Source organism: Nyctereutes procyonoides, unplaced genomic scaffold (assembly GCF_905146905.1).
Source record: "Nyctereutes procyonoides isolate TBG_1078 unplaced genomic scaffold, NYPRO_anot_genome, whole genome shotgun sequence".
In the NCBI taxonomy this organism is placed as follows: Eukaryota; Metazoa; Chordata; class Mammalia; order Carnivora; family Canidae; genus Nyctereutes; species Nyctereutes procyonoides.
The window spans coordinates 8586122-8613739 of record NW_026575130.1 but is presented as its reverse complement, the minus strand read 5'-3'; the positions used below and the strand labels follow the sequence as shown (position 1 = coordinate 8613739).

At 40.1% G+C, this 27618-nt stretch overlaps 1 protein-coding gene across 1 annotated transcript in view; it reads left to right on the top strand.

Annotated features, from left to right (window-relative positions):
* MCUB (mitochondrial calcium uniporter dominant negative subunit beta) overlaps positions 1–25855 on the top strand; it is a 93796-nt gene extending 67941 nt beyond the window's left edge. The window contains exons 2-8 of the mRNA XM_055342331.1: positions 4414–4489; positions 5397–5567; positions 9498–9602; positions 21536–21696; positions 23062–23265; positions 23704–23820; positions 25633–25855. Coding sequence (XP_055198306.1) covers positions 4414–4489; positions 5397–5567; positions 9498–9602; positions 21536–21696; positions 23062–23265; positions 23704–23820; positions 25633–25710 — 912 coding nt within the window. The 3' untranslated portion in view covers positions 25711–25855. The remainder of the gene's footprint in view (positions 1–4413; positions 4490–5396; positions 5568–9497; positions 9603–21535; positions 21697–23061; positions 23266–23703; positions 23821–25632) is intronic.
* Positions 25856–27618: the final 1763 nt, after the last annotated feature.

The window sequence follows — 27618 nt, the reverse complement described above, 5'->3', positions numbered from 1 at the left end:
GGCCCCAAACCAGTGAAAAGGGCTAGAATGTGTTAAGTTGAAAAAGTGTGCTATAGACAATATATATTTTTCTATTGAGATACTTTTTTTTCTTCAGGATCCAGAACCTAGCTGACTCTCTACTTGAACCTTGCTTAAAACATTGTGTTTCTCTTTTGTTTTGGTACAAGGAGATACATATGCTGTTTTTTAATGGAGCACAGGGGTCCCTTAAGTGTGCATCTTGATTTTATTAACAATAAGTATATTTAATTGAAAATATGCCAGATCCTTAAAAGCAATCTGATCTTGCCAATTGGCCCCAACACATGCTCGTTACACATCTTCTTTCTACTACCGCCTGCCTCCCTTTTACTTTGAAGCTCAAACAGACCTCTCCTATATTAATCATATTTTTCCCTTTTGTTATCTTCTAATATAGCCATCTCCTCCTTTTTCTCACAACCCATTTCCTTCTGAACACTCTGCCTGTCAAAGATATATCTTGAAGCTGGGATTCCAACTTTATCTGATTGCAAAGCCTGTTTCTCTCCACTAGACCACCCTGACCTTGCAGGAAGACTTAAAGAGGAAATTTTTTTTTAGCTGGACCTGGAGAGAGTGACAGGATTTGTTAGGCAGAAGTAAATACAGAAGGTACTTTCATGAAAAGTCAGTGACTCCTGGCTTGTTTGTCTGGGTCCTAAGTTTCTAGTGAGTGATAAAACTGTGGAGGTGAGTTGGTCCATGCTGCACTTCGTGGGCTCATAAACTCTGTCTTGTGTTTGCGTAGTACTTTGTTTTGTTTAATTTCTATATCAGCTCTGCAAGATAGATGTTATTCCCACCTAACCCTTGAGAAAACTGAAGCACGGAGTTGGCCCTGTGACTTACCTATGATCTCCCAACTGTTAAGCGGCTGAATTAAGTTTAGAATCCCAGTATTTTTGGCTTCCAGGCCCACTGTTCTATTTTATATAAGCTGTTGAAGCCTAAGAAGTTTTTAGGGTTGTATTATGATTGATTAGAATTGTATTTATGAAAAATATGTGATAAATGAGAAGTCTGAGTCTTTTTTTTTTTAGTAAAGATTTTTATTTATTTATTCATGATAGAGAGGCAGAGACACAGGTGGAGGGAGAAACAGGCTCCATGTTGGGAGCCTGACAAGGAACTTGATCCCGGGACCCCAGGATCGCGCCCTGGGCCAAAGGCAGGCGCCAAACCGCTGAGCCATCCAGGGATCCCCTTGAGTCTTCTTTTGATGTGATCCTGAGTATCATACCATTTGAAGGTAGTGACCTTTGACCCAGTGCTAAAATTTGGAATTCAAAATGATTCTATGCAAAATTTCCACGGTGCCCTGGAAGCCGTGGAGGATCCTCTGGAGCCCAGGTACTCAGAGTGTGATCCTCACACCTGTAACTTTAGTATAACCCTGGGGCTTATTAAAAATGCAAATCCTTACACCCCTACTTTCAGACCTACTAGATCAAAAATCTCTGCGTGGGGTCCAGGAAACTTTTTAGCGAGCCCTGTCTACTTAACAGATGCTAGTGTAATAGTCAGGTGATTCTTGGGAAGCATGCAAATACTTGAGAAAGCTCTGGTATGTTTTGCTGGCTCTTCTACCTTTCAGCATCTCCTGGTTGTCAAGTGGTTGCCTCTAACATGATTTCCCTGGTAGTAGATGAGAAGCTTCATCAGCACATTAAGTGATACTTTCTGATCGGGAATTACTGTTGGTATCTAGGAAGCTGACTCATAAGCTATCTAACTTTATGTTGGACTCTAGCATAGAATTTAGCTAGGATGTAAATGTGGTACTATAGAGAAAAAGGCTTGGAAGGCTACATACCAAACTGCTCTTAAAAAATTATTCATGGCACTCGTTGAAGAATGGTAAGGCAGACTTTATTAGGGGGACAAGGACAGTGGGGTTTTACAGTTGAGAGAGATTGGGCTCAGCTCCGAATGGAGCAAGGAAAATGGGGATTTATATCTGAAGAGCAGGGTGGGTGGGAGTGATGGATGGAGAATTACTGAGAGGGGAGGGTAATTCTTTGCTAAACTGACTGACGAAGACTCTTCCTGAAAGTAGACCAGGATGATCAGATAATACCTATACGTGGAGAATGAGGAATTTGATTGGATACTGAGGGTGGAGGATTCTGGCTAAACTGACAGGTTTCTTGTTAAAAGGGACTCTTGGAGGATACGCCAGAGGGTAGGGCTCAGTCAGGCTGAGAGGAGCCGGTCTAAAGTTTAGTTGAGAGAGTCTTTAGGGTGCTTGGGTGGCTCAGTAGGTTAAGTGTCTGCCTTCTGCTCAGGTTATGATCTCAGGGTTCTGGAACAGAGCCCCACAGCCCTGCTCTGAGGGAACCTGCTTCTCCCTTTCCCTCTGCTGTTCCCCTGCTTGTGCTCTTTTTCTCTCCCCCCGCCCCCATGAAATACATAGTCTTTTTTTTTTTTTAAGAGTTTTTCTCATTACAGCAATTATCTCTGGGAGAAGTTGTGAAATGGTGCAGAAATAAAGGGGGGAAAAGGGGGAAAAATAAAGGGGAGGGCTTTAACTTTTACAACTGGCTTTTTTATATTTGACTTTTATACATAGAGAATCATTTATATCATTAAATATTTTTATTTTATATTTTTAAAGATTTTATTTCTGAGAGAGAGAGAGAGGCAGAGACATAGGCAGAGGGAGAAGCAGGCTCCCTGCGGGGAGCCTGATGTGGGACTCCATCCCAGGACCCCAGGACCATGCCCTGAGCAAAGGCAGACTGAACTGCTGAGCCACCCAGGCATCCCTCATTAAATATTTTTAAAGAAGTATTTTGGTAGAGAATTCTGATGTGTTTTCAAGAAGATACATTTTTTTCTCAGTTTCTTATAGTTTAACTAAAAGTAGTAGGAAAAGAATAACAATATTGTACCATCCATTATCCAGACTTGGAGAACTTCTACCTACTTTATTCAGTGAGAGCTACATTTATTTTAAGAAATAAATTTAAGAAATTTTAAGAAAGAAATTCTTTCTTTTTGTGTTAGTAGTGAGTTATTTTTAGAAATAAAATTCAAATGAACAGCCATAAATTAACGTAACAGATGACATTTTGTTGTAACTAATAGACTGTGTTGTTTAATACTAGAAATATGTATCTGAATGTTTAACTTACTGATAACCTTGTTTTGATTTTGAGGGTAGTGAAACATTGTTTCATTTTTCATAGCAGTGAGCACATTTTTAACCATTTGATTTAAGTGTACCCTTGTATAAATGAAAACTTGAAAAATATAATTTAGAAAAGAATTCTTGGGACACCTGGCTGGCTCAGTGGAGCATGCAACTCTTGATCCTTGAGGTTGTGGATTTGAGCCCCATGTGGAGATTACTTAAAAATCTTTAAAAGCAACCAGAGAAAGAATTCTTCATTTCATAATTACTGGCAAGTTTATTATTAATAAACCCTTTGCAAGGTGATACGTTAAAATCACTGGATGTTCGGATACCTGGTTGGCTCAGTCAGTTCATATGTCAACTCTTGATTTCAGCTCAGGTCTTGATTTTCAGGTTTGTGAGTTCAAGCCCTGTGTTTGGTTCCATGCTGACATGGAGCCTACTTAAAAAGAAAAAAACTCTGGATGTTGAGACTGGGGTTTGTGACCTCTGGTACAGGTTCTTTTGAGTGCCAAATGCCTATGAACCAATTTTCCAGTGACCTTTCTTTCAACTACCAATGTGTCTTTATCTACATAGCATACTGTGATGTCATCTAGTCTTTAAGCCCCAGTACGACTGTAAACCAAACACCAACACAAACTCTAAAATATGTCCCATAGTAAAGTAGCCATTTTATTTTTTTTCTTCTAAGATTTTATTTTTATTTATTCATGAGAAATAGGTGGGAGGGGTGGCAGAGGCAGGAAGGAGAAGCAGGCTCTCTGTGGAGCAGGAATCCCAATGAGGGACTGGATCCTGGGACCCTGAGACCATGACCTGAGCTGAAGGCGGATGTTTAACCAACTGAGCCACCCAGGCTCCCCGTAAAGTAATCATTTTAGATGTTCTAAGCCCAGCAGGACTGTCTGTAGAACTTTCTGTGATGATGAAATGTTCTGTTTCTGTGCTTATACAGTAGCCAATAGGCACCTGGATCTATGGAACACTTGAAATGTGGTGAAAGTGACTGAGAAACTGAATTATTAGTGTTAATTTTAATGTTGATGGTCACGTGTGGCTAGTGCCTACCATATGGGACAACAAAGCAGAAAGGTTTGGTGAGCCTCTCTCTAAGGACTTACTTATCTGAGTATGTGTGGGAAGCTGAAGTGTTTATCATGCTTATCCTGTAAGTTTAGAAAAATCTTCTGGTAAAGACACTTATTTCAACTTTCCCACTTTTTCTAAAGAAGAAATCATCTTTCTTACAGGTTTTGTGTGTGAAGCTGTGTGGAAATCTAAAATTCTATCAATCACGTTTTTATGGTACAGTGGTGCCCCCTGATGGTAAGCTTTCTTATCACTTCTTTGATCTCTATGCTAATGTTTTTGCATTCTTCCAAATTAAAGGATGAATATGAATTTTGAGCAAAATGGACTTTTCTTGTGCCTCTCCATACTCTCCCCATCCCTGCCCCCAGTTCAGGTCTTCCCTTTTCTGCTGCCTTAATGTCTCTGATGTCTTTTGGCAAACTCCTACCCTGACAAGCAGATGAGTTATAGATGAATTAGAAGCAGTTTCTGCCCTCAAGAACTTAACTCTTCACCTGGCAAGACTGAGCAGATAATTATAATAAAGTGTGACACATTCTTAATGAAATGTTTTTTTTTTCATAAAAAGATTTTATTTATTCACGAGAGACACAGAGAGGCAGAGACACAGGCAGAGGGAGAAGCACGCTCCATACAGGGAGCACGATGTGGGTGGGACTCCATCCCGGGACTCTGGGATCACGCCCTGAGCCAAAGGCAGACAGACACTCAACTGCTGAGCCACGCAGGCATCCCTGCTTAATGAAATGTTACTGAATGGTAAAGAATAGGTAAGTTGTAGTATAATGAAGGCACTATTATAGGAATTCAGAGGGTTAGGAGTTCCACATTTAAGCATTTTTTATAGAATCTTGTATTTTAAAATTGCTTTTAAAAAATTAAGTTTTGGGGATCCCTGGGTGGCTCAGCCGTTTAGCGCCTGCCTTCAGCCCAGGGCGTGATCCTGGAGTCCCAGGATCAAGTCCCACATCAGGCTCCCTGCGTGGATCCTGCTTCTCCCTTTGCCTATGTCTCTACCTCTGTGTGTGTGTGTGTGTCTCTCTCTCATGAATAAATAAATAAAATCTTTAAAATAAATAAATAAATAAAATAAAAATTAAGTTTTATCCATTCCTATATTCCTGCTTTTTTTCTTCACCAGAAGTAACAGTTAATTATAGACATGGACTTCCCTTGATAACACTCACTTTGCCATCCAGAAAAGAGCGCTGTCAATTTGTGGTCAAACCAATGTTATCAACAGTTGGTTCATTCCTTCAGGACCTACAAAATGAAGATAAAGGTGTCAAAACTGCAGCCATCTTCACAGCAGGTACATATATATTTTTTCAATTTGTCTTTTTCTCTTCTTCTGAACCTTTGTTTTGTTCTTATTCTAGACAGTTGATTCTTTAATTCATTATATAATAAATAGTTGGCCTTTATTGTGTCTTCCATTTTTGTATACCAGTAATATAAAAAAATTAACTCTGTTGAATAAAGAGTTAATGGAATAGGTTTAACGTGTCAGTTACTTATTTTATAAACTTAGTCCAAAAATTTTTTCTGAGGAAATTTTAATGACAGTCATTAGCTTGTAAATTGCAGCACAATTTGAATAATCAGAAAACAAAATGCAGTTTTAATGATTAAAATAGCTAGTGAATAATTACACAAATTATTCATTAATCTTTATTTTTTTAAAAATATTTTATTTATTTATTCATGAGAGGCACAGAGAGAGAGAGGCAGAGACACAGGCAGAGGGAGAGGCAGGCTCCATGCAGGGAGCCCGTGTGGGACTTGATCCCGTGTCTCCGGGATCACGCCCTGGACCGAAGGCAAGTGCTAAACCGCTGAGCCACCCAGGGATCCCCTTAAAGCAGTTTTGATCTCATATATTTTCTGATGGAATTAGTTTTCAGAAAGAATATAGAGATGGTTAATAACTAGACATTTCAAGTTTTAGGGTATAGCTTTTATGCCCTCATGGTCTGAAGTGGTCTTGAACCTACTGCCCCTAAAATAGAATAAAGAATTCTTTAACCCAGCCCAGCATAGAGGCTATAAATAGCGATAAATGACCAAATTTACATTTTTATTTTATTGTAGTTTGAACATGCTTAGAGTAAAATTATTTAAGCATTAGTGATTACTGTTGCAGTTTTGAAAAGGAAATCACCTTCCCTATCCAAGTTTAGAGCCAAATGAGGGATAGATATAGAAGCAGAAAAATAGAGATTAAGAATTTATTTACTCAACAAATTGAGCATCTAATATATTCCAGGCACTGCTAGGTGCCAGAGGCAAAGAACAATAGAGATAAAAAAGTCCTGATCTTCTTGAGGTTATATTTTAAGAGGAGAAAGAAAAAGGTAACGAAAATATGTAGTATGTTAGATAATGACTGTTACAGAGAAAAAGCAGAGTGGGGCTGTGTTGGGTGGGAGGTGCTCTCAGAGTCGATTTGTATGTGGTGGAGGGGGGAGATGCTTGCAGAGTGGGTGTTTATGTGGTGTGGGGTGATGCTCTGGAGTGGGGGTGTTGTGGGGTGGGAGGTGCTCACAGAATGGGGAGTTTGGCATGACAGTGAGATGCTCACAGAGTCATGGAGTGAGGTGTGGTGGGGCATGGTAATGGGAGATGCTTACAGAGTGGGTGTTTATGTGGTGGGGGAAGATACTCTGGAGTGGGGGTGTGTGTGCTGTGGGAGGAGGTGCCTTCAGAATGGGGAGTTGGGAGGGAGGTATGGGAGGAGATGCTCTCAGGAAGGCAGGGTTTTGGGGGGGGAATGTGATGTTCCAGGTTGGAAGGAAGACCAAAGAGAAGGGGGAGCTGTGTAAATGGGGGAGCCCTCCTGGCAGAGGCCCAGTTGTGAGAGTCAAGCCTCGGTGGCTGTAAAGGAGGCAGCTGGGTGAAGCAGTATTGGTGGGAGGGATGAGGGAAAGCTTTATTGTAGGTTATGGTAAGGACTTTGGATTTAACTGCAAGGGGAGCTTTCTTCCTGACAAAACCAGGATCAGAATATAAGGTTTTAGTCCTGTAACCACAGTGGCCTAGTGCTTCTTCTCTGAACTAGACTGAACGGTCACAGGAGCCCTCAAAGCCCAGGGGCCAGAGCCTGCTTGCTAAGCTTCTAAGAGCTGGCAGCTGCAAGCCGCTATGCCCAGAAGGGACCGAGCACAGTCCTTGCCTGATGGTATATATACTCATCTAAGTGTCCCTTCAGTGAATGAAATAAGCAAGATTTAAGCGGTGATTGACATGTACCGTGCTTGTTTCTAAAAATCTGAGTAGCTTTGAAACATAAAGCATAAAGGGAAAGACAGGAATCTTAGAAAAAAGGGCTCTTGAGACTGAGTGAAAACACTTTATTGGGTTTAAATCAATACTTACCCAAGAATCGGTAGAAAATTCAAGACTGTATCATTAGGTCCTTAAAAGTGTTTCACATAAATCTTTTGCTGTATAAAGGATAATGTAGTACTTCAACTGAGAAATCGCACTCAGGTGATTGCTATTTATAGTCATATTTTAAGGAGTAGGTTTGAAGTCATTTAAATGTAAATTTTTAAATGACACTTGCAAAGTCATATAAAATGATTTGGTGTGTTGCTGATCTTTAAAAAGAGAGAGGCTCTCTGTGGGTGGAATTTGCCTGCATTTAATCTGGGCTTGAAAAGAGTGTTCTAAGCTTGTCACAGTTTTGCCCATAGTGTGGGTTGGATTATTTGGCAATTCCTGGGAAAATGATGTCACCCCAACTGATGAACAGGAACCCAAACAGCCAAATTCAAGGAACAGACCCAGGTGCAGACTTGACTTGCTGCCTTCTGGAACAAAAGAATTAGAGAGAGCCAGACAGGAGGCAGACAACAGGTTCTTCCTGATTTTGCTAGCAGCACTATTGTTCATACATATTAATATAGCCGAAATAGCTTTAGTTGAATGTAGCCAGGCAAATGCCGGGCTAGGAGAAGATAACTGTCCTGGGCTTTATATCACTTATGTGTGGACTGTTCTAAAGGGATAATGATAGAGAAACCCTTATCTACCACCAGTTTGTTGCTTATTCAGTGAATTTGCTTTCTTAACACCTGGGTTGCATTAAAGTGTACTACACTTTTTTAACTTAAAAAATATAATAAAAACTAGGCTATATAAGAAGCTATGCCAAGCACACCACACTGAGGTTAACATTTTTCAAGAGGTTCCCCACCCCCTCCCAGTTGTTCCTAGGGTATTTGCAGTTACTATGAAAACCACACATACGCAGATTGACTCCTTAGGTTTAATTATGTTTATCAGTATCCCTGCTGATACTGGGTTCCTGTTCATCAGTTGAGGTGACATCATCAAGCTTCCCTCCTGGAAGCTTTGCCTCTTCAGCTTTCCCCAGCTAGAATAGCAGGGAGCCCTCTGTGGTAGTGGTTGGTGGTGCTGTTTGGCCACTAAGTGTTAACAAATCAGTCACCTCTCATAATTAAAAGGCTTCTAAATGTTACTATCTGTGTGCCTTACACATACCAATCAGGGGCCAGCAGACATGGACTCTGGCTGAGCAGAGGAGTGTGTCAGTAGATTTTGGATATTGGAATTCCCAGAGAACCAGGCTCAGAAGAAGGCAGGGGTAGAACAGAGCAAAGACCAGGTTAGCCTAGGGTCCACCTGATGGGCTCTGCTGACACCTGCACCCCCTACATGTCACCTCCACTGCTTTAGCCTTGCTGTGAAGTGTTCCCACCTTCCTTGAGGCTTTATGTGACCTTGTGCAGATAAAGTCTCACTAGGAATATCTGCCTGGATCCCAGCCCAGCTGAGCAAGTGAGAGAGGGAGCACCTGCCTGCTCTGTGTGGTCCGGTGTAATGCGAGGTAGAGCAGGAAGGGAGGATTCCTCACCATGGGAACAGTACTGGATATGGAGAGCCCTCCAAAATGAAAATGTCCACTACTGTATTGTAAAGACCTGGTTAGTAAATATTTTCTATGTGTTGGAAAATGGTTTTCACCATTTAAAACAAGGACATAGGGATCCCTGGATGGTGCAGCGGTTTCGCGCCTGCCTTTGGCCCAGGGCGCGATCCTGGAGACCCGGGATCGAATTCCACGTCGGGCTCCCAGTGCATGGAGCCTGCTTCTCCCTCTGCCTATGTCTCTGCCTCTCTCTCTGTGTGTGTGTGTGTGTGTGACTATCATAAATAAATAAAAATTAAAAAAATAATAAAGCAAGGACATATTTTTACATTATGTATTTTCTTTCAGATGGCAGTGAAATTCCAGCTTCGACCTTGATGGAAATTTTGCTAATGAATGATTTTAAACTTGTCATTAACAAAGTAACATATGATGTACAGTGCCCCAAGAAAGGTAAGAGATACAGCTATGCAACCATCTCAACATTTCCCTTTTAGTTGTGGGACTTTTACAGGGAGCAAGCTTAAGAACCTTCTTAATTAACCAAATGACCAAGAAGGCTTTTGATAACCGATATTTAAGTTTTGCTAGCAGGAGTATGAATGATCAATAGCAGTTGCCCAGCAGGGATTTTAGTGTCTTACACTCTTTTTATAGTTTTAAGACTTCACTTTGGGATCTTGAATGCTTAACCTGACATTATTGGGTTAAGAAGAAGTGGGCCTGAAAAATCCAAGTGCATATCAATTGTATCGTGCTTAACTCTTTTTTAAAAAATAGACTTGGAGAGAGGCAGAGACACAGAGGGAGAAGCAGGCTCCATGTAGGGAGCCCGACGTGGGACTTGATCCCGGGACTCCAGGATCACACCCTGGGCCAAAGGCAGGCGCGAAACTGCTGAGCCACCCAGGGATTCCCCAGACTTGATTTTTCTTAGAGTGGTTTCAGTAGGTTCATAGTAAGATTGAGCAGATAGTATACAGTTCCCATAAACTCTCTGTCCACCACCCCATAGCCTCCCCCACTGTCAGGCAACAGAGTGGTACATTTGTTATAATCCATGAACCTACACTGGCCCATCATTACTCAAAGTTCATAGTTGACATTTGGGTTTACTCTTGAGTTTTAATAAATGTATAATGACATACATCCACCATTATAGTATCATACAGAGTACTCCACTACCCAAAAGTCCTCTGTGATGTGCCCATTCATCCTTTCTACCCCTTCAACCCCTGGCAACTGCTAATCTTTTTACTGTGTCCATAGTTTTGTCTTTTTGAGAATGTAATATAGCTGGTATCATATAGGATGTGACATTTGCAAGATTTTGTGTATTCGTAAGTTTTTGATTCTTTAAGGTAAATACCAAGGAGTATGATTGCTGGATTGTATAATTAAGAGTATATTTAGGGACATCTGGGTGGCTCAGTGGTTGAGTGTCTGCCTTTGGCTCAGGGTGTGATCCCGGGATCTGGGATCGAGTCCCACATCGGGCTCCTTGTGAGGAGCCTGCTTCTCCCTCTACCACCCTCTCTCGCTCTCTCTCTTTCATGAATAAATAAATAAAATCTTAAAGAAAAAAAAAACAGTATGTTTGGTTTTGTAAGAAACTGGCAAACTTTCTTCCAAAGTGGCTGTACCATTTTGCATGTCCCTCAGCAGTGTGTGAGAGTTACTGCTGCTCCAACCCACCTCCTTTTCAGCATTTAGTGTTGTCAGTGTTTTGGATTTTGACCATTCTAATAGGTGTGTAATAGCTTATTTTTTCTTAACTTGCACTTGCTTAATGGCATATGATTTCAAATGCTTATTGTATTCTTTGGTGAGGTGTCTTTTCAAGTCCTTGGCCCATTTTTTAAGCAGGTTGTCCATTTTTCACATTGTAGATTTAAGATTGTTTTGCATATTTTAGATAACAGTTCATTATCAAATCTCTTCTTTGCAAATATTTTTTTCCCCTATCTGTAGCTTGTCTTCTCATTCTCTTGGCATTGTCTTTTGTAGAACAGAGGTTTCAATTTTAATGAAACCCAGTATATCATTTATTTCTTTGATGGATTGTACCCTTGGTGTACATAACAAGTCATCCTCATACCCAGATTCATCAAGGTTTTCTCCACTGCTCTAGGAGTTATATGATTTTGCATTTTACATTTAAGTCTGTGATCCATTTTGAGTTAATTTTTGTGAAGGATATATGGTCTGAATCTAGATTCTTTCTTTCTGTTTGCTTTTGCACGTGAATGGCTAATTCTTCCAGCACCATTTGTTGAAAAGGCAGTCTTTATTGTATTGCCTTTGCTCCTTTGTCAAAGACCAGTTGACTATATTTATATGGGTCTGTTTCTGGGCTCTCTATTCAATTCTTTTTTTTTTAAGATTTTATTTATTTATTCATCCATGAGAGTCACAGAAAGAGAAAGAGAGAGAGAGAGAGAGAGAGAGAGAGAAAGAGGCAGAGACACAGGCAGAGGGAGAAGCAGGCTCCATGCAGGGAGCCCGACGTGGGACTTGATCTTGGAACTCCAACTTGATCCCGGGACTCCAGGATCACACCCCAGGCTAAAGGCAGGCACTAAACTGCTGGACCACCCAGGGATCCCCTCTCTATTCAATTCTATTGACCTGTTCATTCCTTTACCAATATCAGGCTGTCTTGACTACTATAGCTTTATAGTAAGTCTTGGAATTGAGTAGTGTCAATTCTCTATTTTTCTTCCATACGGAGCTGGCTATTCTAGATCTTTTGACTTCCCATTTAAACTTTAGAATCAGTTTGTTGATAACCACAAAATACCTTGCTGGAATCTTGATTTGGACTATGCTGAATGTATAGATAAAGTTGTCAGTATCAAGTCCTACTTCCCATGAACATGGGAACATCTCTCCATTTATTTAGTTCTTCTTTGATGCCTTTCACCAGAATTTTATAGTTTTCCTCATAAGGATCTTGATCATAGCTTGTTACATTTATACCTAAGTATTTCCATTTTTTAGGTGATGATGTAAATGGTAATATATTTTAATTTCCAAATTCCACTTGCTCGTGTGTTATAAAGTGATTGGCTTTTATATACTAGCCTTGTATCCTGCAATTTTGCTATAATTGCTTATTAGTTTCAGCAGTTTTGTTTTGTCGATTCTTTCACATTTTCTACATAGACAGTCTGTCATCTGTGAACAAAGTTCTATTTCTTTACAATCTGTTCACTTTTATATCTTTTTTTTTTTTTTTTACCTCATTAGCTAGGACTTGGCATATGATTTAGAAAAGAGTAGTGAGAGGAGATACCTAGCTTTTATCCTGGTCTTGGCAGGAAAGCTTTAAGTTTCTCATCATTAAATATGTTATTAACAAGTTGAGGAAGTTCCTCTCTATTCCTGCTTTGCTGAGGGTTGTCATCATGAATAGGTACTGGATTTTTTTCAAATGTATTTCTTCATTTATTGGTATGATCACATGATTTTTCTTCTTTGGCTTTTTTATGTAATGGATTGCATTAATTGGCTTTGGAAAGTTGAACCAACCTTCCATATCAGTAATAAATCCCAGTTGGTTGTGATGCATAATTGTTTTTATACATCGTTGGATTCAGTTTACTAATACTTTGTTGAGGATTTTTGCAACTTTGTTCATCAGAGACCCTGATCTTTAATTTTCTTTTCCTGTAATGTCCTTATCTGATTTTTGCATTAGGGTAATGTCTCATAGAATGAGTTAGGAATCATTCCTTCTGCTTCTATCTTCTGGAAGGGATTGTAGAGAATTGGTATAATTTCATACTTAAATGTTGAATAGAATTCTTCAGTGAACCCATTTGGGTCTAGTGCTTTCCATTTTGGCAGGTTATTAGTTAATGATTCAATTTTTAAAATAGATACAGGCTTATTCATATTGTCTACTTTTTCTTGTGTGTATTTTGCCAATGTGTCTTTTCAAAGAATGGATCCTTTTAATCTGGGTTATTAAATTTGCAAGTGTGGGGTTATTCAGAATTTCCTTTATTATCCTTTAAATGTTCATTGGATCCATAATGATGTTTTATCTTTCTTTCTGATATGAGTAATTTGTGTCTTCCCTTTTTTTCTTGTCATGGCTAGGGGTTTATCAATTTTAATGATCTCTCCAAAGAACTAGCTTTGGGTTTCATTGATTTTCTTTGTTGATTTTCTGTTCTCAATTTAACTGATTCCTTTTTTTAAAAATTATTTTTAGGTAATCTCTGTACCCAACATGGGGCTCAAACTCACAACCTCAGGATCAAGAGTTGTATGCTCTTCTGACTGAGCTAGCCAAGCACCCCTTGATTTCATTGATTTCTGCTCTAATTTTGTTTCTTTTCTTCTGCTTATGTTGAATTTAATGTGCTTCTCTTTTTCTAGTTACCTACAGTGGAAACTTAAATTATTGATTTTAGATGTCTCTTCTTTTCTAATGTATGCCTTCAATTATATAAATTTCCCTCTGAGCACTGCTTTGTTTCATCCTACAAATTTTGATAAGTTGTGTTTTCATTTTCATGTAGTTCAAAATATCATGTAACTTTTCTTGATTTCTTCTTTGACCCATGTGTTATTTAGAAGTATGCTGTTTAATTGCCAAAAATTTTGAGATTTTCCAGCCCTCTTTTTGATTTATTCTTAAAGTCCATTGTGGTCTGAGACCATACATTGTAGGATTTATATTCTTTTGTATTTGTTTGGATGTGGCCCCAAGTGAGATTTATCGTGGTGAATGTTCCATGTAAGCTTGAAAGGTATGTATGTTCTCTATTGTTGGATGAAATAGTCTGTACATGTTACTTCTATCCAGATGATTGATAGTACTGTTGAGTGTAGCTATGTCCTTAATGTTATGGGGTCTTTTTTTTTTTCTGGCTTGATCTCTCCATATCTGATAGAGAGTATTGAAGTCTCCAACTGTTATTGGATTTATTTCTTCCTCCTTGCAGTTCTATCAGGTTTGCCTCTCATATTTTGACACTTTATTGTTAGTTACATACACATTAAGGGTTGCTATGTTTGCTTGAAGAATTGACTCCCTTATGTAATACTCTTCTTTGTTCTTTTCTTTAAAAAAAAAAGGATTTGTTTTTTCATAAGAGAGACAGAGAGGCAGAGACATAAGCAGAGGGAGATGGAGAAGCAGACTCTCTGCTAAGCAGGGAGCCCGACACAGGTTCGATCCCAGCACCCCAAGATCGCGACCTGAGTCACCTGGTGCCCTGCCTTCTGTTGAATTTTCTCATGAATTTTATGATTCCATTTTCTTTTATAGCATATCAGTGATACTTTTAAATTTTACTTTTTTCAGTGATTGCCCTAGATTTTGCAATATACATTTGCAATTAACCCAAATCCACCTTTTTTTTTTTTTAAGTTTCTTTCCCTAAGTAGACTCCCCACTTAGTATGGAGCCGCGTTTAGGGCTTGAACTCAGAACCCTGAGATCAAGACCTGAATGGATATAACCATCTGAACCACCAAAGCTCCCCTAAAGATTTTAAGTAATCTCTATACCCACTGTGGCTTGAATTTATAACTTTGAGACCAAGAGTCACACGTACTACCAGCTGAGCCAGACGGGCACTCCCAAATCCACTTTCAAATAACACTAGATGGATTGTTTCACAGGCATTGCAAGTACCTTGTAATACTATGTATTTCTAATTTTTTCTTCCCATCCCTTGTTATTCATTTCACTCATATATAAGCAATAAGCATTGAATATACTTTTGCTGCTATTATTTTGAACAGACTGTTGTTAGCTGAATTAATAAGCAAAAAGAAAAATAATTTTATCTTCCCTTATTCTTTCTTTAATGTAGAATTCCTTTATGTAGATCTAGGTTTCTGACCTTGTATCATTGTCCTTTCCTTCACTTTTTTTTAAAAGATTTTATTTATTTATTCATGGGAGACACAGAGAGAGGCAGAGACAAGGCAGAGGGAGAAGCGGGCTCCATGCAGGGAGCCTGATGTGGGACTCGGTCCCGGGACTCCAGGATCACACCCTGGGCGGAAGGCAGACGCTGAACCTCTGAGCCACCTGGGCACCCCCCCTTTCCTTCACTTTTAACACTTCTTGCAAGGCAAGCCCACTGGCAACAAATTATCAATTTTTGTTTGAGAAAGTCTGCATTTCTCCTTCACTTTTGAAGGATCATTTGGTGGGATAACAGCATTATAGGTTTGTGGTTTTTTTCTCATGTTGACACAGAATGAACATATCTTTTAGAGTTTCTAACAGAAAGAAAGAGGATTTTATTGTAGTCTAAGTTGGGACAACTGCTTGTCTTCACAAAGCAGTGGGTGCTCTGTCAAAGGAACATTTGGTGCAGAGTTTTTACTTTTTTCTTTCTTTTTTTTTTCTTTTACATAAAAAGTTACAAATCGGGGATCTCTGGGTGGCTCAGCCGTTTAGCGCCTGCCTTCAGCCTGGGGCATGATCCTGAAGTCCCAGGATTGAGTCCCACATCAGGCTCCCTGCATGGAGCCTGCTTCTCCCTCTGCCTGTGTCTCTCATGAATAAATATATAAAATCTTTTTTTATAAAAAGTTACAAATCATTAGACAAAGGACATTTCAGAAAGTTGCTGACATCTTGAGTTTCTAATATATGCAAGGCTGTAGGACTTTAATCTTGTGGGAACCAGGGAAGTTTCTTCCTTTATCTTCTGTGTTCAGTATGTTCTTCCAGGGTTATTTTCTTTAATGAAGCAGATGTACAGTGTATAGAGCCGGTACTTCAAGGTTTTGCCAAGTCCTTTTGACCTTGGTAGATGGTAGATATAGGACCCAAGACATGAAGTTGAAAATTTCCTTTATTACTCTTCAAAGCTTGGTTTTTTCCCTGTTTCCTTCCCTGCTGGTACCAACTCTGAGGGGAGTCAGGTGTCTACTTTATCTGTGCTCTTCTGTAGTAGGGAAGGTGTTCTTTCCTTGGGTTTTTAGTGGTTTCTTTATCTTTGATTTTCTGCAGTTTAAATATGATACACCTTGCTTTTTTCCCTTGCTGTATAATTTTTTGTTGAAAATTGGACATGATGGGATGCCAGGGTGGCTCAGTGGTTGAGTGTCTGTCTTTGGCCCAGGGCATGATGCTGGTGTCCCGGTATCGAGTTCCGCATCAGGCTCCCTGCATGGAGCCTGCTTCTCCCTCTGCCTACGTCTCTGCCTCTCTCTGGGTCTTTCATGAATAAATAATTTAAAAAAAAAAGAAAGAAAGTTGGACATGATGTGTTATGTAGTAGAACCTGAAGCAAGGAGGCGTTTAATGTGAGGTTTTATGTGTATCTGGCTAAGAGGCTGTTGGCCTATAGCTGTAGGTCTCGGAGGTCTGTGTTTCTTCTCGTGCCCCTGTTTTTCTCTTCTGTGTTGTCTCTGAGTTTCCCTAGAAATTCTTTCTTAGGGTCTGCGTCTTGCACAGAACTGCAGCCCTGTTGGTGTGATGGTAGGGTCTTGGGGGTGGGGGGAGGAGCATTGTATAAACTTATGACTGAATCTCGGATATTTTATTGGGCCAGAATTCCTGGGCTGCAGCTTTCAGTAGAGTTTCTTAGCCACTTTATTTTTCCCTTCCTTTGTGAGCCGGGAGGGCTAGAGGGGGCTGGGAGTAGCTAATTGCCCTTCTTCCAGCCAGATAAGGCTCTGGTAAAGTAGTTTCCTTGCTAGGAGAAAGTTGCTTGGGGGCTGATCCAGAATGGTTACTTTTCCCCTCTCCCTGCGCCAAGCACCAGATTATGTGGATCTCTGATCCTCACTGTGAGAACCCTGTGGGGCTCCTGGAGATAAAACTAGTGAATGTCTGTGAGGTTTTTATTTCTCAAACTGGTCAGCACTGAGCCTCCAGCAATTCACCAGTTATGCTGAAGTGCCTGCCAGTATTAGCTCTGGAGGCTTCTGTTCCCAGTAAGTTGTGACCGTAGACTGCTGGGGACAGCAAAAAGGAATTCATAAGCCTGTGCCTGAAAAAATAGATGACTAAATAGATCAATAAATAAGGGAACGCTCTTGTTTATAGTTAGAATGCCAAGTGCTGACTGGCAAATGGGAGGGCTGCTGGAATCGAAAAGTTGTCATATTGCAACCAGATTCCTCCAAATTCTGCATCAGCCAAGAATTATCAATAGATGCCAGGGAAAAGGGGAGGGGATTTAGATTAAAAAAGAATAAACGTTGTAACGGAGAGAAATGGGAGCAAATCATAAGGCACTTCAGGGGCTCCCACTAATTAACTGGTACAATTTGAACACTCTGGCGCCCATGTCTTGTGACTTGCCCTCATTTTGATTTCAGGCTTTTTCTTTCTGGTATAATTAGATGATCCAGGCTGATCTTATACCCCAGCATTGATGTCAGCCATTTCTCTGAAGATCCCTTGAAGAAAAATAGATTTTTAAAAATTTTAATTGTATGTTTGAAAATTTTGTTATTTTCAAACACAAGTATAGAGAAATTAAAATGAATCCATCATTTCAACAATTGTGAACTTTCTTCTGTTAATTCTTTTTTCTTTTTTTAAAGACTTTATTTATTCATGAGAGACACAGACAAAGAGAGAGGCAGAGACATAGGCAGAGGGAGAAGCAGGCTCCATGAAGGGAACCTGATGTGGGACTCAATCCTGGGACTCCAGGATCACACCCTGGGCTGAAGGTAGGCGCTCAATCACTGAGCCACCCAGGCGTCCCTGTTAATTCTTAAAATCAGGGCAGTATTAAACCCCAAAGAGAGAAGGATGCTAGAAGTTCATAAATACAGAGATGAAAACCCATGTTAAGATAGAAATTTTGTGTCTGGTGAATTCCTGATGATGGGGAACAGAAGGCTAGCTGAGAACAAAGCACAACCTCACACCCTGCAAACCTCCTCCCCCAACTTCTGGGTGGGATATGTGTGACATTCCTCCAGGAAGCTCCCAACTATCTTAATGCCTTACTAGAGGGAAAAACCATCTTTAACTGATAATGGCAGGCCTCCAATATCTTTTAGGTTCTCTTGAGCATGTGAAAATCCTTTTGAAACCTCCTTTCTTTTCCTTACCTCCAACTCCCAAGTATATAATCAGCCACCCCCACAAGCCCTGGGCAGCAGCTCTTCCTGCCCATGGGTCCTGCCCCCAGGCTTTAATAAAACCACCATTTTGCACCAAAGACATCTCAAGAATTCTTTCTTGGTCATTGGCTCCAGATCTCACCCCACCAAACCTCACCTATATTCCAAAACTACATCACCCAACATTCTGGAAAGTCTTCTGTTTCCTGGTCTCTTCTGGGTTGAGTACTTGAGGATACAAGTGGAAACCGATGATTTTAGGGCATCTTTTTGTTCTACTTGTCCTTCCTCTCCTGCAGGCCCCAACATGTTACATACACCTTTAGGTCCAGGTGGACTAATTACAACCTCCTTCCTGCCATCTCCTTGGGAGGAGAGCTGCCTCCCTGCCCGGAGGGGCAGTTGCTGGGATGGTGCTGGCTCACCAGGTGCCTCACTGAACACCAAACCCGACTGACTCAGTCTCACAATGGGAATTAAAATAATGGGCACAGTAGGTATGGTTGGCAGGAAGATGACAGAGGAATTATACAGGATTAATAGAAAATTCAGTTTATAAAATTGTAAATTTGAAGTTAAAAAATGTATTTAAACCCCATTTCTTCTCTAAAGCATTGGCAAATTTGGATTTGAAATTTAGTCTATGAAAAAAAACAACAAAAAGAAATTCAGTATATAAAAATGAAATCTGTATTAAAGACACATATAAAAGGAATAAGCTTCTGAAGAAAAAGAAAAGAGTAATTGTCTCTCGTTTTTGGTTTTTGTTAGGAGATACCACAGACAAATGCTCGTTTGTTTCTTATTTAGGGAAATGTTTAAATTGGTAATACAACATATGAATTTTGCGGTGCCATTTCTGAAAGACCATAGCTTGTCACTGAGCTCAGATCAACATTGCATGTAACCCAACAAAGACTCTCTCTTTGACCAAACATTAGCCAGGTGCCTCCGAGCCTTCTTCTTGACAAGACCTCAGTCTGGACCCATAAAGATGGCAGATTCTCCACACAGATGATTTTGTTCACCTCCAGTCCCTGCCTACCACCCCCACCCCCCAAGAGACTTGAACAAACCCCAACATAGTTTCTGTCAGCATAAGGGCATATCCCCAGGATTATGCTTGCCTGGGGAAGTGCGACACTGCCAGGAGAACTTCTTGTGCATTCAGGGAAAACCTGGTGATAGGCAGACAGGTCCCTGAACGTTTTCTTCTAGCAGTTTCTTCAGAAAACTTGCAATTCTAAATTCTTTCTCCATGCCTTTGAAGTATACAGCTTCTGCCTCCCAGAACTGTCATCTCAAGGACCTGAGAAAACTACTCTTTGAAACACAAACACAGAACATAAAGACTCCTAACTCTGGGAAACGAACTAGGGGTGGTGAAAGGGGAGGAGGGCGGGGGGGTGGAGGTGAATGGGTGACGGGCACTGAGGGGGACACTTGACGGGATGAGCACTGGGTGTTCTGTATGTTGGTAAATTGAACACCAATAAAAATTAATTTATTAAAAAAAAATGAAACACAAATGTCCAGGGAGCTGACGCTTGCTCTTCTCCCAGCTGGGTGGCCGCCTTGCTCGACTTCCACACTGCCTTTTGTTTGTTTCTCTTCTGCTTAAGTGCCAGTTACCAACCCAAATGGCCAAGTTGCCCTAACCTTCACCGAGAATCCTCAGGCCCAGCTGTAGATTTCCACTTCTCCGACTCCACTGAGGCCCCCACCCCCCACCCCCGATCCTCTCCTCTGTCCCCAGAGCGCCCAGCCGCCTCTGCACAAATACAAGTTGAGCTCAGTTCACACTGGACCCTCTTCCATATCACAGTGCTGGCTGGATAAAATCGGTCCTTATCACTTAAGTGTCTGGCTTTGTCTTGGATACACTACACAGCTTGGGACGAAATCATGCCCCAGCTATTCCTTTCTTCTATATATAGACCTTTTGTTTTTTTTTTTTAATTTTTAATTTTGTACACTTTTTAAACAGCAGTACATTTTTCACCAAAACAAAAGGACTCTGACTTGTACAAATCTCAAAAGTCTAGAAGAGAACTTATGCTTCTCACCACTTCCCTGGCAGCTTTAGCCTAGAATGTAGAAGGGATTAAGACTACACTAAAGTTTTGAAGGCAGTGGGTAGAATGGAAGGGAAATAACTCCGAGGCCTGCTGATCCTCCCTGGAGGCTCACTGGGGTAGTCCTGACTCCAGGGCCCTAAACCTGCTGTGGATACAAATGCACACTGCAGGTGGGCGGATCTGCCCTGCCATGTCCCACCCTGTCCCCCACCTCCAGTTCTCTAACAACACTGGGGAACAGCTACAGCACTCAGAAAAGGAGCATTACAGCCCGGTTTTTGTGTGTTTGTAGACCCAGAGTGGCAGAAGGATTAAGAGAAAATCCATATGCAAAAGAACTTTGTTAAACATTCAGAAACTGTGACTTCCTTTCCTAGCAGTATGAACCTCCTTTCAGATCTACATCTTGTTAAACTTATACTTGACTTGCTTTTCAAATGTATTTTAAACTTTCATTTACACTTTTGTCACCAGCTTCCCTACCCTGTGCATCCTAAGATAATTTTTGGATAAATGCCTGGGGTAAAGGGGTAGGGATCTTAGGTTGAGGTTGGATATAAAAAATGAGCCATAAGGAGGGCACTTGTGATGAGCACTGGGTGTTGTATGTAAGTGATAAATCACTACATTTCTCCTCCTGAAACCAATATTACACTATATGTTAAGTAACTAGAATTTATTTTTTTAAAGGTTTTATTTATTTATTCATGAGACACACAGAGAGAGAGGCAGAGACACAGGCAGAGGGAGAAGCAGGCTCCACACAGAGAGTCCGACGTGGGACTCGATCCCGGGTCTCCAGGATCATGCCTTGGGCTGAAGGCAGGTGCCAAACTGCTGAACCACCCAGGGATCCCCAGTAACTAGAATTTAAATAAAAACTTAAAACAACAACAAAAAAATGAACCCGTAAACCAAAAGTGTTAGGTGAGGCATGCACCTGGATTCTGGTAGAAGGGTACCTTTTCCATTTGAAGATTTTTAAAGAAATAGCAAAGTCATATTATAAAAGAAAAAAGACCAAAAAAATAGTTTTAATCCTATCGTCTAGTAATTTGTCATTCCAGACTTTCTTTCTATGGGAGAGACAGATCACCTGAGACAGGAAGAAAGGCCAATACCAAATGCCTCCCTGGGACTTGGGGTGCCCTGGTGGCCGGCCATAGGCAACAGGTTGGAGTCCCTGAACTGGGAGAGCCTGGTAGAAGTGTGGTGACCGCCTTACGTGTCCTTTCTGTCTTTTCTCAGAAAAACTGAGTATGGAACATGCTACTCAGATGGAAAATGTGAAATCCTTGGTTCACAGACTGTTTACAGCTTTGCATTTAGAAGAGTTTCAGAAAAAACGAGAGCACCTCTTACTGGAGAAAATTGACCACCTGAAGGGACAGCTGAGGCCTCTCGAACAGGTTGGAAAGTGTCACAGTTGAGTCTGTGTGAAAATAATACTGTGGATTGACCACTTGTGGAGTGAATGTTTTTGTGAATGCTCCACATATGCTCATTTTCTCCTTCAGTCCTCACGATGAGCCTGTGCATTTGGTACTCTATTATCTTTGTCATCCTTCAGGTGAGGAAGCAGAGACCACAAGGGTGCATAGCTACTAATGTGGTGGAGCCCGAACATGAATTCTGGCGGCCCCACTGGAGCTGCATCTTGAACTGTGTGCTGTGCTGCCCCTCCAGACTGTCCTCTCTGTAAATGAGGACAATATGAGCCAGGCTACACTAGCTGCAGTGCTTCCAGGTTCTTTTTTACAGGATAGGCCTGTGGCTCCAGCCCTGCTTATAGATGTACAGCTGGAGAGTTAGCACCAGCTTCCTAGCATCCAAAAGTTAATCATTAGTGGAGGAGGAAAAAAAAAACTTCTTTGGAGAGCGTGGAGGAGTCTGTTTTAAGGGAAAAACCTGCATCTTTTAAACCACTAATACCATTTGTGATTTTTAAAAATGGATGGGTGTCATCTGTGTATCTTTGTATCTGAATAGGAAGTTTCTGGAAATAAACTTTGATAGTATCCTCTAAGGATATTCGGGATGGCAGAGCAAGGGACTTTTAAATTATATTTCTTGGATTTATTTTTTATTTTTTAAAAAGTGGGTAATATATTTACTTGCATTAAGATTTGAAAATCTGGAAAGGTGCCAGTGGAAAGTTTTCCTCCTCCTACCATATCCTTACACCCATGGATCTTTTTAGATTTTTTTTCATCTGTGTATACACAAGTACAAATATATTATTTTGTCCCCTTTTTCAGAAAAGGGCATACACTATCACATACTCTTCTCACCTTTTTTCACTAACAGTGTATCTGGAAAGATCTGCACATTGATGTGTGGTTTCCACACTACTGCTGCTCAGTAGCTCAGCAGATAATATTGATAAGTGTCAGTCTTCTACTCTTGAGAATCTGTAATGAACCGTGTGTGCAAGTGTACCTAGAGGATGCATCCCTAGCAGTGCAGTTGCTAGATCAAAGAAGATAGGCATGTAATTTTAGGTTTCAGAGGAGAGCATCTTGAGTTTTTCATTGTATACCCTTCTGTACTCTTTAATTTTTTTCCCCAAAAGCAGGCCAATTTAAAAAAGGGGTCATTTCTGAGCTGACTTGGAAGTAAGTGATCACTCATGAATGTTTATGTTTCATAACTTTTCCCTAAATCAGATCTTGTTAAAATAATGCCGATAGGTATGATTTTACTTGTTCCTTCTTTTATTTCCCCTTAATTTGGTACACTGTAAACTGACCCAAGCTCTTTCCCGCCCCCCTCAGATAAAAGCTGGAATCGAAGCTCGCTCAGAAGCTAAAACGAGCAGACTTCTGTGGGCTGGGTTAGCACTGTTGTCCGTTCAGGGCGGGGCCTTGGCCTGGCTCACCTGGTGGGTGTACTCCTGGGATATTATGGAACCAGTGACCTACTTCATCACAGTTGCAAATTCCATGGTCTTTTTTGCATACTTTATAATCACCCGACAGGTGAGTCATTTGTTAGGAAAATGGTAAGTTAGAACATGTTTTGCAAATAATTCCTTCTCCAGCTGAAGTAATATAGCTCACAAATTTCTCCACTGAGATAAACACATCAAATTTTGTTCTGTGCCTTTATAAATATGATTGAATATGTATTGCAGAAACACTCAGTAACTTTAACTTTATTGCATGATGATTTTGCTAAAACAGTTTTCTTTTTCTTTCTATCCCAATATGTGTGATTTCTCTTCCCAGCATGCTTACTTTTGAAAGCAGCAGCTGATCTCAAGCAAGACAAAATGTTTCACTTGTGTTGCCTTATGCTTTCTCTGTTGGCCACTGCAAATATTTTACTCATCTGCCTTCTTTTGCTTTAGTGTTGCTAAGGCAAGTGTCTTTCTTGCAGAGACATTATGTTCATATGTTCTTTTTTTTTCCTCTTAGGATTATACTTACTCAGCTGTTAAGAGTAGGCAGTTTCTTCACTTCTTCCATAAAAAATCAAAGAAACAACATTTTGATGTGGTGCAGTACAACAAGTTAAAAGAAGATCTTGCTAAGGTACTTTATTGCAACTATGACATCTTCTGACTGGTCTTGTTTGGGAGCCAGAACTTAGTATTGGGGAGATCTGCAAGTTAAATCTTGGTCCTTGGTCCTAGATAGACTTCTATGTACTGTGCTTTGCTCAGTGAGACAGGTGACATGTGTGATGCTAATTTCATATCAGACAATTTTGGTTTTTTTTTTTTTTTTTGACAGTTTTGGTTTTGAAACCTGTATTCTACCTGGGGATATCTTCTAATATGCGTGGGAAAATGTCTTAAATGACTTTGAGATAGTAAAATAATAGTTTTCAGCAGCAGTCTTATTTCTATTGACTCTCTGAGTGTGCTTTTAAGGAAAACAATCCAATTATCAAGCTCAACTTTTTTTTTTTAGAACGGGGGAGGGGCAGAGGGAGAGAGAGGGAGAGAATCTTAAGTGGGCTCCACACCCATTGTGGAATCCCACGTGGGGGTCGGGGTGGGGGTGGATCTCACAACCTTGAGATCATGACCTGAGCTGAAATCAAGAGTTCGAAGCTCAACTGACTGAGCCACCCAGGCACCTCTCAAGCCCAATTTTTTAAGGACATAAAAGAAACTAGACTTTTAGGAAGGTGAATACCAAAAAGAATTTTTTTTTCCTTTTTAAAGATTATTTATTTCTTTGAGAGAGAGTGCACACGGGAACAGGGGAAGGGGGAGGGAGAGGGAGAAGCAGTTCCCCGCTGAGCAGGAAGCCCAATGTGGGGCTCCACCCCAGAACCCCAGATAATGACCTGAGCCCAAGGCAGTTTAACTGACTGAGCCACCCAGATACCCTAAATTTTAAGCTTTTATAAAGGCATTTGTAAGTTCCTTCTCCTTAAAAATAAAGGAATCAATATGGTATTCCTCCCTTCATCTTTTCCATCTTTCCAGTGAGAAAACAGAGGTGTTAGTTCCTTGCCCAAGTATCTACAGTGTTAAAAAGTGGGGAAAGCAGGCTACGAACCCAACAGTCTGACTCTGGAGCCTGTGCTCTGAGGGTCCTCGACACAATTTGTGTCTTTGGCAGCTTTTACGCTGGCCCCCGGTGGACTCTTTAGCTTTGTTCAGATGATAGCTAATGGTAGCTTCTCAACACATTAAGTGAATTTTTAATTTTTCTTAGTCATTTTAGAAGAAGAAAGTTTTGGTAAAAATCTCTTGCACTGCTTATTTAGTAGCCAGTGTTCATAATATCTCTTGTTACCTGTACCTTCTAAACTTCCCATCCCTCAAATTAGAAGAACAAGTTATTACTAGAATTAAATGTGTAATCCAAGAATTGGGGATGATGAAACCTTTAACAACTTTTACATTCTATAAAAGCACTACTTAGGAAAAATACAATGATTTTTATCTCTAATTAGTGGGAACTTTTACATTTGAAGGATCTAATCCAAGAAGGCTAAGGGATGGATGTTCTTCCACCTAGTTCATAGCCCCAGGCATTTAAGATTTAAAGTAGCATCTGTGAAGTTTTTTTTTTTTTTTTTTAAGGTAATAACATTGAAGAAGAAGGGAGACTGATGGGTCACAGGGTGCTTTTCTTTTCAAATAAGGACTAGAAAAACCATAGTAAAGGGGACCGTGAACATAGCAAGAACTTGAAGGATGTATTAGAAACCTTAAACTCTTTCTTTCAAAGGGGATCCCTAGTCATCAAAATATTATAGATATTTGCCATTAGTACTTGAAATTTGTTTGTTTAACCTAAGATACGTTAAATTTATAGAATTCTTGTGCATTGATGCTGTTTCTCATTCTCTCTGATCATGTAGTTTCTTCTTTTTCCCATTGACAGGCTACAGAGTCGCTGAAACAGGTGCGCCACTCTCTCTATTTGCGAATGCAAGGAAAGGAACTCAATGGAAAGAATTAATCTTGCATTTTTAAATATCATTGAATTTTTTCCAGTACGTGTTGATTCTGCAACTTAAAAACTGGAACTTTTTGAGTCCCATAGTTCCTTTGAATTTGATTGTTTTAATCTCTTTTGTTAAATTAAAAAAAATGCTTGCAAAACACAGGTGTTCTTTGAAGTTCTCACTTGAGATTTTTAGTGTGTGGATTCACATGACTTGCCCAGGGTTAATGCCAGAAGGAGCTTGGACGTGTCCATTAAAGTCAGAGCAACTGCTGCTGTGGTTTGGCACTTGAGCCTAAGAGTCCTCATCCTCCTGGGTTATGTTTATTCCCCTGCATACGTGGAGTGGTCCATGTGCCTGGCATTTGCTCTCATTCTTAGGTTTCCTTTAGAATTGTCTTGTCATTAATTTATTTTTAAGTACATAATAGTAAGAAGACCTTTATCCTGAAACATAGCTAAATTATAAAATTACAAAATGTCATTTGAAATGTTTCATCTTAACTAATATTTTACTGAGATATAGATACTATTGATACAATATCAAGTACTGATGTAGGTACTTTACATATACGTTATTTGTAATCCTATATCCTATGAAAGTAGCTGTTTTTGTTTTGTTTTATTTTATTTATTATTTATTTATTTATTTATTTATTTATTTATTTTATAAATTAATTTTTATTGGTGTTCAATTTACCAACATACAGAATAACACCCAGTGCTCATCCCGTCAAGTGTACCCCTCAGTGCCCGTCACCCATTCACCCCCACCCCCCACCCTCCTCCCCCTCCACCACCCCTAGTTCATTTCCCAGAGTTAGAAGTCTTTATGTTCTGTCTCCCTTTCTGATATTTCTCACACATTTCTTCTCCCTTCCCATATATTCCCTTTCGCTATTATTCATATTCCCCAAATGAATGAGAACATACACTGTTTGTCCTTCTCCGGTTACTGTGGCCAAGTTCAAAAAGGGTGTTGCCTGAGTTCTTCTCTGGGATTTTGATGGAATCTTGTCTCACATTTAGATCTTTCATCCATTTTGAGTTTATCTTTGTGTATGGTGCAAGAGAGTGGTCCAGTTTCATTCTTCTGCATGTGGATGTCCAATTTTCCCAGCACCATTTATTGAAGAGACTGTCTTTCTTCTAGTGGATCGTCTTTCCTCCTTTATCGTATATTAGTTGAGCATAAAGTTCAGGGTCCACTTCTGGGTTCTCTGTTCTGTTCCATTGATCTATATGTCTGTTTTTGTGCCAGTACCACACTGTCTTGATGAACACAGCTTTGTAGTACAACCTGAAATCTGGCATTGTGATGCCCCCAGATATGGTTTTCTTTTTTTAAAATTCCCCTGGCTGTTTGGGGTCTTTTCTGATTCCACACAAATCTTAAAATAATTTGTTCTAAGTCTCTGAAGAAAGTCCATGGTATTTTGATAGGGATTGCATTATACGTGTAAATTGCCCTGGGTAACATTGACATTTTCACAATATTAATTCTGTCAATCCATGAGCATGGAATATTTTTCCATCTCTTTGTGTCTTCCTCAATTTCTTTCAGAAGTGTTCTGTAGTTTTTAGGGTATATTTTGAGAACCATTTGAATGGTAAATGGTTCTCCAACCTTTTATTTTCAGGTTGTAGGTGTCCTTCTGTCTAAAATGAGTCTCTTGTAGACAGCAAATAGATGGGTCCTGTTTTTTTATCCAGTCTGAAACTCTGCGCCTTTTGATGGGGTCATTAAGCCCATTCACGTTCAGAGTTACTTGAACTTCTTCTTAAAGGGGAGTTTTAAGAGTCCCCCTTAAAATTTCTTGCAGAGCTGGTTTGGAGGTCACATATTCTTTCAGTTCCTGCCTGTCTTGGAAGCTCTTTATCTCTCCTTCCATTTTGAATGAGAGCCTTGCTGGATAAAGTATT